General features: G+C 39.9%; 1 protein-coding gene across 1 annotated transcript in view; it reads right to left on the bottom strand.

Moving 5' to 3' along the window:
- Positions 1–12,502, bottom strand: part of LOC110320750 (ATP-binding cassette sub-family A member 3-like) — a 122,939-nt gene that overhangs the window by 11,026 nt on the left and 99,411 nt on the right. Inside the window, exons 25-29 of the mRNA XM_021196899.2 lie at positions 8,516–8,641; positions 8,118–8,312; positions 2,652–2,839; positions 1,818–1,988; positions 1,286–1,476 (exon numbers count right to left, since the gene is read on the bottom strand). Coding sequence (XP_021052558.1) covers positions 1,286–1,476; positions 1,818–1,988; positions 2,652–2,839; positions 8,118–8,312; positions 8,516–8,641 — 871 coding nt within the window. The remainder of the gene's footprint in view (positions 1–1,285; positions 1,477–1,817; positions 1,989–2,651; positions 2,840–8,117; positions 8,313–8,515; positions 8,642–12,502) is intronic.

Below are 12,502 nucleotides of genomic sequence, written 5' to 3'. Positions count from 1 at the left end.
CTAGATTCAGTGTATCTGATTTTATGTTGAGCTCCTTGATCCATTTGGACTTGAGCTGTGTACAAGGTGACAAATATGGGTCTATTTTCATTCTTCTACCTACAGACAGCCAGTTAGATTAGTACCATTTATTGAAGACGCTTTCATTTTTCCATTGTATACTTTTGGCGTCTTTGTCAATGATCAAGTATCTGTAAGTGTGTGGTTTTATTTCTGGGTCTTCAATTCTATTCCATTGATCAACCTGTCTGTCTCTGTACCAACACCATGTAGGTTTGTTTGTTTGTTTGTTATCACTTTTGCTCTGTAGTAAAGCTTGAGGTCAGGGATGGTGATTCTCCTGGCTGTTCTTTTATTGTGAAGAATTGTTTTTGCTAGTCTGGATTTTTTGCTTTTCCAGATGAGTTTGAGAATTGCTCTTTCTATGTCTTTGAAGAATTGTATTGGGATTTTGATCTGGATTGCATTGAATCTATCATTTGCCTTTGGTAGGATGGCCATTTTTACTATATTAATTCTGCTAATCCATGAGCATGGGAGATCTCTCCATTTTCTGAGGTCTCCTTTGATTTCTTTCTTAAGAGACTTGAATTTTTATTGCATACATTGTAGTTCTAACTTCCTAGGAGACTTTGGAGATAGGACTTTTACCAAGGTAATTGAGTTTAAATGGGGATGTAGGTGTGACTACCTTAGTCCACTGTGACTAGTGTCCCTTTAAGAAAAAAAAAAGTAGATGCCAGGGCACTAGGGAACTGCTCATATACAAAGGACAACCCCTGGGAATAAGGTAGAAATGACAGTGTCTGCAATGCAAGTCAAGGAGACAGCTTGATCTTGGCCCTCTCTCATCTAAAACTGTGAGAAAATAAATGCTGTGTAAAACACCCATTCTGTAGTATTTTGCTATGTGAGTCAGTTCTATCAGATTGATACAGATTTTCTTTTTAAAATGTGGAATTTTTCTAATAAAAAATACCAAAAAACCCCCAAAACTGAGATCTTCAAACCTTAAATTCTATGACTTCAGATTCTAAATCTTATACTAGCTCATGTGGATAACTATCTGATTCAGTCACACAAAATATTGACACATATTTGCCATTTTTCTTGAAAGTTTTGCATAAACACGCTGTTACAGACACAACCATTTTCCCAAAGACCTCATTATCGGATGTCAGACATACCAACAACTCATGGGAAACTACTGTGAGACACAAAGCATGTAGCTTGTGAGGCCACACACATGACTTATCACTTGCAAAGTTAATCCAACCATACTTACCTGGGAAAACTTTGGCAATAAAATTTTTTAAATCTTGTACCATGTTGTCATCAGTGTCAATTTTGAACTTGATGGTCATGGTGTAAATATTGCCAAATTTGTTCTTGAGATGCTGAGGGCTTCCCAGGCACACAAACTTTCCCTGCACCATGATGGCTAGCCTGGTACAGAGAGCTTCACACTCTTCCATACTAGAAAGACAAAAGACAAAATTATCTCCATTGGAGCATATCTGTGTCCCTAATATTTTGTGATTCTCTTTGAAGATATAATGTTCATTTGCTTATTCAGGGCCATAGGGAATGAAGCTTTATTAAAATTCAAAACAGAAGACCAAATCTTCCAATTGAACAGATAGTAAACATCCTTACCTTATATATTCAAACATTCTTTAGGATTCCGTGTATAAGAATCTCACATTCTCAAGCAAAATTTCTATACACTATTCCTGGCCCAGATATTTCCCTCTCGAAGTCACAGAATTCCTCCCAACCTCCAGCCACACCCCATGAGCCACACTTGTGAGCCACACCTGTGAGAGGTTATGATGATGACCTTGCCACTCTCCCTTGTCTTTATCACTGCGTTCCAGAGCATGCGCCGGGCTAGTGGGTCCATGCCAGTGGATGGCTCATCTAGGAAGACAACTGAAGAGTTTCCCATTATGGCAATCGCAGTGCTCAGCCTCCGTTTGTTTCCTCCACTTCAGAATCGAGGGAGAGAAGAGGAGAGTGTAGATTCACACTGAACTAACTTAACAGGTATCACACCCAATTATTACTCAGATTTTTATTTATAGGAAAAAAGTTGCCGAGATTTCAAAAGGGCTGAGTATATGAAAACAGTTGCTAAAAAACATTAGAAAGTGCTAATTATATGTGGTTGTACTAAGATACAAGACTCAAATCTAATAGTAGATAGCAGTTCACTTTCATTTGGAATGGAAAAGATAACTTTTGGTTTATCTAATTTAATTTTAGCCACACTACCAGTTAAATTTAGATTCTTATTCTTGTAGTTCCTTGAGTTTCTCTGACTTATAAGCTACACAGTGGATGGCCAGGACAATACGATGAATCTCATCTTTGTCCTTTATGAGGAGACAAAGAACCATAGCAAAACCAGAGGAGAGACACACACTTTTCTAGCTCATTGACAAAAATTCAAATTGAATCACATTTGTGAGTCTATCTCTGCAAAGAAAAGGTGTGGTGCTCCTAGGGTCTGCTTCATTGCAGAAGAACATCTGAGTGCTTCAGGCATTGCCTGTTTGTTATGGAGCCTGGGCTAGACTCTTGGCAATTCATTCCAAACAAGGAAGATGTCAGACTACTTCCTTGGTGGGAGCACCAGCATGTGATCTCACCTCAAAGTGTAAATAAACTTATTAGCCTGTGGTTTCAGATACAGCATTTTCAACAAGTTGTCCACATAGGCTATAATATTGTTCTCTGGAATCCCCCACACCCTGGCATACATTGTCAATATCTCTCGAGAGGTCATGTAATCCAGCAAGGCATCAAACTGTGGACAATAGCCAATTTTTGACCTTATCTAAAATAAAAGAACATTAAGAGAGGTAAGACAACTCACTGAGCATCACATAGTAAATATGGATAATATAAAAATCTTGAAGTTCTCTGGCTTATGCCCCTGGGACAAACTGATCTATCACAGAGTTCTAGCAAAGAAGTTTGTATCTTTTCCAATGGATCACAGACTCACTATGGCTAGGGGTGGCTGCATGAATTATAACTCATGAAGAACTTCATGCATGAAGGTGGATATGCCCAAGATTTATAAAATGACAATAGAGTGGTCCAAGTATTTGCAAATGCATATTTGCGTGGAGGCTACTCTAGCATTGCTCAACCTGTCATGATGTAAGTCCAATAAGCAGTGTGACGTCTACCCTCAAAAAAGTAGATGAATGTTTTTGAAACTTGAAATTTTTTCCTTATGCCTTCAGTCATTCTGTCCCAAGGGACACCAGGATATCAAGAGTGAAGCTTGCTAAAGAGGTAAGTGGATGATTAGCAATCTCTAGGTTAGGTTTAGTGAAATCCTGACTTCTTAGTTGTGATAAGTGGATGAGTGGAGTCCTTAGTCTTTCTCTTATGTGTGATGCGGCTTCTTGAGCATTTTCTATAATACAAGTAAGTGTAGTTGGAATTCTAGCTCTTATTTCAGATACATTAGTAATAAACTAACATAATACATGCTACAGAAAATAGATTACCTGAAGACAAAACACTTACCCACTATGCAATTAAAAGTCAATAGGAAAATGGTATCTATGTAAGACAAGACATGTTTTAATATCTCCTTTAAAGTGCTAGAAGGTTACAGCAAAATGAAACAAAATGAAAAATCAAAAGTTTTAGTGTATTTTTTAAAAAACTATGATTTTAGGAGTGGCTAAATGAAGCCCAGGTGTGGCATGGTTGAGCAAGGGCTAATAGCTGGCTGTGGATGGACATGCCAGTAGGGTATGCTGAAGAGGCAGGGGCAGGAGGATCAAGAAGGAAAATTGATGATTAAATATGGAACAATGGGCTTATAAATGTGAGTAGGGGCACAGCACCTGCTTTCCGATCTAGGTTTATGAAAAACACACAAAGAAAGCAGGGTTGGTGTGGGGGCACACCTTTTAATCCATGAATTTGGAGGGCAGAGGCAGGCAGATCTATGAGTTCAGGACCAGCTTGATGTCCATAGCAAGCTCTAGGCCAGGGCTACACAGTGAGAGTCTGTCTCAAAAAAATAAAACAATAAACAGTATTCATAAAAACATTTTGAAATCTTTTAAAACATGGACGACTGGGAAAGGAAACTAACAGATCAAAAATTTTTAGGAGATCAAGAATACTGAAAAATAATAGTAATGTCAAAGCCATGTTCTCTCATTTAAAGATCTGGAGAAATAGACATTTTAGAATGAAAACACATTATAAAGAAAGCTAAAGTATTTGAAAAATGTAGGCATAAAATAGTAGACTCTTCCAGTGTTAATCAGGGATTCCAAATTGTATGGATACAAAGTATGAATCTGCACTTTACCTGTTTCTGACAGTATGTGGAGGTGTTAACAAAGACTAATTGGGTTTAGTCACATCCTGACTCATCCTGGAAATTTCTCAGCAGGAGGAAGCCAACCCATCACTGCCCCTGAGTGCTGAGCCAACCCCACATATGGCCTCACATTTGCTCTCATGTTCTCTAACAAGTCCCAGAAAATCCTGGAACATAAATTTAGTTTAAAACGTTCTGAAACAGAAGGGAACTCATCTGTAGTTGTAGCTATTTATACAACCTTGTTAACAGGTTGTTGAGCACAATAACACACTTTAAGCACTCTGCAAGTTTCTTGGTTCATATTAATTTTTCAATAAATGTCAATTAAGTACAGCATAATAATGAAAAGGAATCAGGAAATAACCTCAATGGAGTAGTTTTATAATTATAGAACTAGGTCATAGATCTAAGATGTCTTAGTTAGGGTTTCCTTTGCTGAGAAAAGACACCATGACCAAGCCAACTCTTATAAAGAACAGCATTTAATTGGGGCTGGCTTACAGTTTCAGAGGTTCAGTTCATTATCATCAAAGTGGAAAGTGTCCAGGCAGATATGGTGCTAGAGGAGCCCAAAGTTCTACATCTTGATCCAAAGGCACATAGGAAAAGACTGGCTCCCACATGACTAGGAGGAGGGTCTCAAAGCCCATCCCCACAATGACAAACTTCCTCCAATAAGGCCACATCTACTCCTACAAGGTCACACATCCTCATAGTGCCACTCCCTGGGCCTAGCATATACAAACCATGATAGATTGCCATGGATTATTTAAATTATCCTATTAAAAGTACATTCTTCAAAAAACAAAACTATTTCTTTCTTCGGGGACTTGAAGTTCTTGTCATACAGATCTTTCACTTGCTTGGTTATAGTTACATCAGGATATTTTATATTATTTATGGCTATTGTGAAGGGTGCTGTTTCTCTAATTTCTTTTTCAGACCATTTATCATTTATATTAAGGAGAGCTACTGATTTCTTTGAGTTAATTTTACATCCAGCCACTTTGCTGAAATTCTTTATCAGCTGTTAGAGTTCTCTGGTAGAAATTTGGGGGTCGTTTATGTATACTATCATATCATCCACAAATAGTGAACCATGACTTCTTCCTTTCTAAAAATATCCTGAGTGATGTAACTCAGACCCAAAAGGACATGCAAGGTATGTGCTCACTGATAAATGGATATTAGCCAAAAAGATACCCATGCTACACCCCACAGACCCTAAGAGATTAAACAAGAAGGAAGACCCAAGTGATGCTCAAATCTCACTTAGAAGGGGAACAAAATAATCATGGGAAGCAGAGGGAAGGAAGAACCTAGGTAGGAGAAGAAAGGGTGGGAAAGGAGAGGATCAAGTATGAGGGTAGACAGGAGAGATGCCCAGGGAGCCAGGAGAATGAATATGCAGCTGCCATGGATGGGGGTATGGGGAAACTCTAGAAAGTCCCAGTTGTGGGGGTGGGGCTCCAAGGACTCAATGTATGTGGCCTTAGCTGAAATGCCCAACAGTGGGAATGTGGAACCCGAGATCACCTCCAGTAGTCAGACAGAACCCCTATTGGAGGTTTTTTTTTTCCCAAATTGCTCAGATAAAAAGAAATACAGGGACAAAAAAATGGAGCAGAGACTGAACAAATGGCCAACTTGTGACTGGCCCACCTTGGGATCCATTAAATGGGCAGGCACCAATTCCTGACATTATTACTGATGCTATGTTGTGCTTACAGACAGGAACTTGGCATGGCTGTCCTCTGAGTGGTCTTCCAGTAGCAGACTGAGACAAATGCAGATACTTACAAGCCAAGCATTGGACTGAGGTTGGGGAAACATATAGAAGAGTTAGGGGAGAGTTGAAGGAACTGAAAGGAATGGCAATGCCATAGGAAGACCAACAGTGTCAACTAGCTTGGACCCCTGGAAGCTTTCAGAGACTGAGTCAACAACCAAAGAGCATACAAAGACAGGTCTAAGGCCTGTCAGCACATACGTAGCAGAGGACTCCCTTGTCTAGTCTCAGTGGAAGAGCATGTGCCTAATCCTGTAGTGACTTAATACCTCAGGATGGAGGGATACCCAGAAGAGGCAGCCTGTCAGAGGCAAAGAGCAGGGGGCATAGGGGGAAGAACTCTGCGAGGGGGGACTGGGAGGGGATCAACATTTAGGGGGAAAAAGTAAATTAAATAATTAATTAATAAAAATATTTCAATAAATCCTAAAATCAGGAACAAGGCAAGGATATTCTTTTCTTCGGTTATATATTCAATATGGTGTTTAAAGTTGTAAATTCATCAATCAGCTTCTCTTAGGTAGAACTAATAGCTGGAGAGTGTTAGATTGGGCATTTCCTTCAGGCTTTTCAGGCTCTGGCTACATAACTTCTAGTTCAGACTTTTTGAGGACAGGATGCTCTGTGTAGTGTTTCCTGTTTCCTTTCTCCTGCAGACTGTTCAAAGGGGTTTTTTTTTCTGCCCATCACACTGAGGACCTGGTTGAGTGCCAGGAGATAAAATTCACAGTGCAAGAGTACCAGCCAGATGATGGGCTTCCCACTGGAGTTTTGTTTGTTTGCTTGTTTGCCTGTGTGTGTGTGTGTGTGTGTGTGTGTGTGTGTGTGTGTGTGTGTTTGCATGAGTATGAGAATTCATACAGTGGTCAAAGGACAACTTCTACCTTATTTGAGGTTGGGACTCTTGATATACACTCAACTAGCTGCCATTCTCCTTTCTCTGCCGTCTTGCTGTAGGAATGCTTGGATTACACACATTTATCCTACAGCATCTGGCTTTTATGTGACCTCTGGGTATCTAAACTCAGCCTGTGCAGCAGTATCTGAACCACAACCATCTCCATCCTGCTCTGCAGTTTTATGCTGGATAAGGAGTGAGTTGTTGTTGTTGTTGTTGTTGTTGTTTTCTTCCTCAGTACCTTAATTTGGGGACAGTTGGTTTCCAGTTCAGATTTTCTTTTTTGAAACAGGGTCTTCTGATATTGCGGCCTCTTGTGAGGCTATGCCAGTGCCTGGCAAACACCAAAGTGGATGCTCACAGCCAGCTATTGGATGGAACACAGGGTCCCCAATGGAGGAGCTAGAGAAAGTACCCAAGGAACTGAAGGGGGCTGCAACCCTGTAGGTGGAACAACAATATGAACTAACCAGTACCCCCTGAGCTTGTGTCTCTAGCTGCATATGTAGCAGAAGATGGCCTAATCGGCCATCACTGGGAAGAGAGACCCCTTGGTCTTGCAAACTTTATATGACCCAGCACAAGGGAAGGCCTGGGCCAAGCAGTGGGAGTGGGTGAGTAGGGGAGCAGGAGCGGGGGGGTATAGGGAACTTTCGGGATACCATTTGAAATGTAAATAAAGAAAAAAAAAAAAAAGAAACAGGGTCTTACTGTATAGACAAGGTTGGCCTAGAATTTGGAGATCCATATACGTTGCCTCCTGGGTGCTGCTATTAAAGACCTGTGACACCATACCCAGTTGGTTCAGATGTTTAATTGTTAGGGTTGGACGAAAAACTTCAAGGTTCTTCTTAAATACTAGGCTGGACACTTTGAGTCAAATGAGTGTTTGAGTGCATTATGTACCATGGTAGAGGTGCTGCTGAGAGAAGTTGTGTCTCATTGGGAAGACACTTCTCTCAAGGTGAAGCTGCCTTTCTTACCGTCCTGTGTTCCCTTACATTTCATGTCTCTTTCCAGAGGCTACTGTCGGTTGCACCCCTAGGTCATGAGGGTGTTTGTAAGCACACCTTTAAAATATTTCTGGTGATGCTGTAGCCTTCAATGAACACATCCCCAGAGGTAGCTATCTCTTCTCCAGTCAGAATTTTAAAAGTAGTAGTTTTCCCAGCTCCATTTAATCCCAGCAATCCAAAGCACTCCTCCTTTTGAATGGCGACAGAGACATTTCTCACAGCCAGAGTGGGTGGAATTTTAAAATATATCTTAAAAACAAAGAAAACACAAAATACATGCAAAATGTGTATTTGGATGGTTCAAACACAAAGTTTCAAACCTGTACAGACAGCAATTCTTCAGACAGGTTCATACTTGGGGATCTACTAGCCATAAATCCACAGGTTCACCATAAACTCTCAGTGCTTATCTTAGGGAATGAAGCCATATGCTGGACATTGAAGGCATTTACCTTTATGAGCTCTTTAATGAGCACAGTAGAATTCAGAGAGTGCTGAGGATGGTTCAGGATAGTCTCTCTTTCATTTTGTACATCTTCCTCTTCCGAGTATCCAGATAACTCCTCGAACATTCTAACCTGAATTGGGAAAGCAAGAATGGGTGTTACACACTGAGTATCTTGCCAAGACTGCATGAATTCATGAAGACTGAACTGGAAGATTCTTCCAGAGTGTCAAAACAGAAGTCAAGAGACTTCCTGCACACAACCACAGCTCTCTTAGAAAAACATATTTCCCATTTCCAAAGCTTAGAAACTAGACTTCCTGCATGAGCAAGTAGAGGGTGTGATGTCAAAACAGACATCACAAAAATTACAGCCACAGCAATTATTATTAATTATGGTAAAAATGCTATTTAGTAGTAATAAAAGTACAGATGAATGTCAAAAAAAAAAAAAGAGAGAGAGAGATGGTTTTCAGTGTTCTTTTGCTCTGTGCGTCTTTCCCCCTTCTCACCGTCCCCCTTGTGGTTGATCAAGATGCAAACTCTTGGCTATTCCTTTGCTCTGCCATTATGAACTCTAACGCTTTGAAACAATAAGCCAAATTAAATACTTTCTTTTAAGTTAGTCTTATCTCAGAGAAAGGAGAAATTGTAAGGGTTCGGTGTATGAAACAGCCTAAGTGAATTACATCAACAGAAGTGCATCGGGAGACTTTAGCAGGAAACAGAGAAGGGCTGGAAGGGTACTCCACATAGCCCATGGTGAAAGAGAGTTCCAAGATCCAGCCCATATGTGTGTTTCATTTCAAGTGATACAAACTTTTTATTTTAAGACAAGTTTGACTTACTAGCTGTACTCTAGGCAGCTTTTCTAAGGATAAAGTCTTGAGCAACTATGGTCAAATGTTAGAAGCTACCCTCAATTTTATCGTCTTTGTTCTGCATCCTACTTGGTGCCATTTTTAGCACCAACTACTAAAGCTTGACATAATCCAGACAGAGAAATAAGTCATAACATACCACTTAATGGATTTCTGCAAAGGTTGTGTCTGACAATGCTTTTCATTCTCTATTTTCCATTAGTTTCACTTAGTTTGCTATGTTGCATATGCTTTTTGGTTTTTGTCTATTTTCTTTTTGTCATATCATGTATGAGTAAGTTACCATATGTCCATTCTCATTACTACATTCTATCCATTTTTTATTAATTATTTACTTTATTTACATTTCAATGTTGTCACCTTTCCTGGTTCTGCCTCCAAAAAAACTCCCTATGCCCTACCCCCTACCTCTGCTCACCAACCCACCCACACCTGCTTCCTGGCCCTAGCATTTCCCTACACTGGGGCATAGAGCCTTCACAGGAATAAGGGCCTCTCCTCCAATTGATGACCAACTAGACCATCCTCTACTACATATGCAGCTGGAGCCATGAGTCCCACCATGTGTGCTCTTTGGTTGGTAATTTAGTCCCTGGGAGCTCTGGGATTACTGGTTAGTTCATATTGTTGTTCCTCCTATGGGGCTGCTAACCCCTTCAGCTCCTTGGGTCCTTTCTCTAGCTCTTTATTGGGGACCCTGTGATCAGTCCAATGGTACACTGCAAGGATCCACATTTGTATTTGTCAGGCACTGGTATAGCCTCTCTGGAGACTGCTATAACAAGCTTCTGTCAGAAAGCACTTCTTGGCATCCACAAAAGGGGTCTGGGTTTGGTGGTTGTATATGGGATGGATCCTCAGGTGGGGCAGTCCCTAGATAGTCATTCCTTCAGTCTCTGCTCCACACTTTGCCTCTGTAACTACTTCCATGGGTATTTTGTTCCCCCTTCTAAGGAGAATCAAAGTATCCACACTTTGGTATTCTTTCTTCTTGAATTTCATGTAGCCTGTGAATTATATCTTGGGTATTCCGAGCTTCTGAGCTAATATCCACTATCAGTGAGTGCATACCAAGTACATTCTTTTGTGATTGGATTACCTCACTCAGGATGATATCCTCCAGATGCATCCATTTGCCTAAATTCATTGTTTTTAATAGTTGAGTAGTACTCCATTGTATAAATGTACCNCATTTTCTGTATCTATTCCTCTGTTGAGGGACATTTGGGTTCTTTCCAGCTTCTGGCTATTATAAATAAGGCTGCACTGAACATAGTGGAGCATGTGTCCTTATTACATGTTGGAGCATCTTCTGGGTATATGCCCAGGAGTGGTAAAGCTGGCTCCTCAGGTAGTATTATGTCCAATTTTCTGAGGAACCGTTAGACTGATTTCCAGAGTGGTTGTACCAGCTTGCAATTCCACCAGCAATGGAGAAGTGTTCCTTTCTCCACAACCTCACCAGCATCTACTGTCACCTGAGTTTTTGATCTTAGCCATTCTAACTGATGTGAGGTGAAATCCCAGGGTTGTTTTGATTTGCATTTCTCTGATGACTAAGGATGTTGAACATTTCTTTAGGTGCTTCTCAGCCATTAGGTATTCCTCAGTTGAGAATTCTTTGTTTAGCTCTGTACCCCAATTTTTAATAGGGTTATATGGTTCTCTGGAGTCTAACTTCTTGAGTTCTTTGTATATATTGGATATTAGCCCTCTATCAGATGTAGGATTGGTATAGATATTTTTGTAATCTGTTGGTTGCCATTTTGTCTTATTGACAGTGTCCTTTGACTTACAGAAGCTTTGCAATTTTATGAGGTTCCATTTGTCGATTCTTGATCTTGCAACACAAGCTGTTGGTATTCAGTTCAGGAATTTTTCCTCTGTGTGCATATCTTCGAGGTTCTTCCCCAGTTTCTCCTCTTTAAGTTTCAGTGTCTCTGGTTTTATGTGGAGGTCTTTGATCCACTAGGACATGAGCTTTGTACAAAAAGATAAGAATGGATCCATTTGCATTCTTTTACACGCTAACTGCCAGTTGAGCCAGCACCATTTGTTGAAAATGCTGTCTTTTTTCCACTGGATGTTTTTAGCACCTTTGTCAAAGATCAAGTGACCATAGGTGAGTGGATTCATTTCTAGGTCTTCAATTACATTCCATTGATCTACCTGCCTGTCACTGTATTACTACCTTGCAGGGGTTTTTTTGTTTTTTTGTTTTGTTTTGTTGTTTGTTTGTTTTTTTATCACAATTGCTCTGTAGTACAGCTTGAGGTCGGGGATGGTCATTCCACCAGAAGTTCTTTTATTGTTGAGAATAGTTTTTGCTATCCTAGGTTTTTTATTATTCCAGATGAATTTGCAAATAGGTCTTTCTAACACTGTGAAGAATTGAGTTGGAATTTTGATGGGGATTGCATTGAATCTGTAGATTGCTTTTCAGCAAGGTGGCCATTTTTACTGTATTAATCCTGCCAATTCATGAGCATGGGAAATNTTTCCATCTTCTGAGATGTTCTTCAATTTCTTTCTTCAGAGACTTGAAGTTCTTATCATACAGATCTTTCACTTCCTTAGTTAAAGTCACACCAAGGTATTTTATATTATTTGTGACTATTGTGAATGGTGTTGTTTCCCAAATTTCTTTCTCAGCCTGTTTATCCTTTGAGTAGAGGAAGGTCACTGATTTGTTTGAGTTAATTTTATATCCAAGTACTTTGCTGAATTTGTATATCAGGTTTAGGAGTTCTCTGGTGGAATTTTTAGGGTCTCTTAAGTATACTATCATGTCATCCACAATTGTAGTAATTTGACTTCTTCCTTTCCAATTTGTATCCTTTTGATTTCCTTTTGTTGTCTAATTGCTCTGGCTAGGAATTCAAGTACTATATTGAATAGGTAGGGAGAGAGTGGCTAGCCTTGTCTAACCCTGATTTTAGTGGGATAGCTACAAGTTTCTCTGTATTTGGCTTGATGTTAGCTACTGGTTTACTATATATTGCTTTTTCTGTCTTTCAGTATGTGCCTTGAATTCCTGATCTTTCCAAGACTTTTATCATGAAGGGGTGTTGGATTTTGTCAAATGCTTTCTCAGCATCTAATGAGATGATCAT

This window comes from Mus pahari, chromosome 1 (assembly GCF_900095145.1).
Source record: "Mus pahari chromosome 1, PAHARI_EIJ_v1.1, whole genome shotgun sequence".
Classification (NCBI taxonomy): Eukaryota; Metazoa; Chordata; class Mammalia; order Rodentia; family Muridae; genus Mus; species Mus pahari.
The sequence above is the reverse complement of the archived record's forward strand: the minus strand, read 5'-3'. Positions and strand labels throughout refer to the sequence as shown.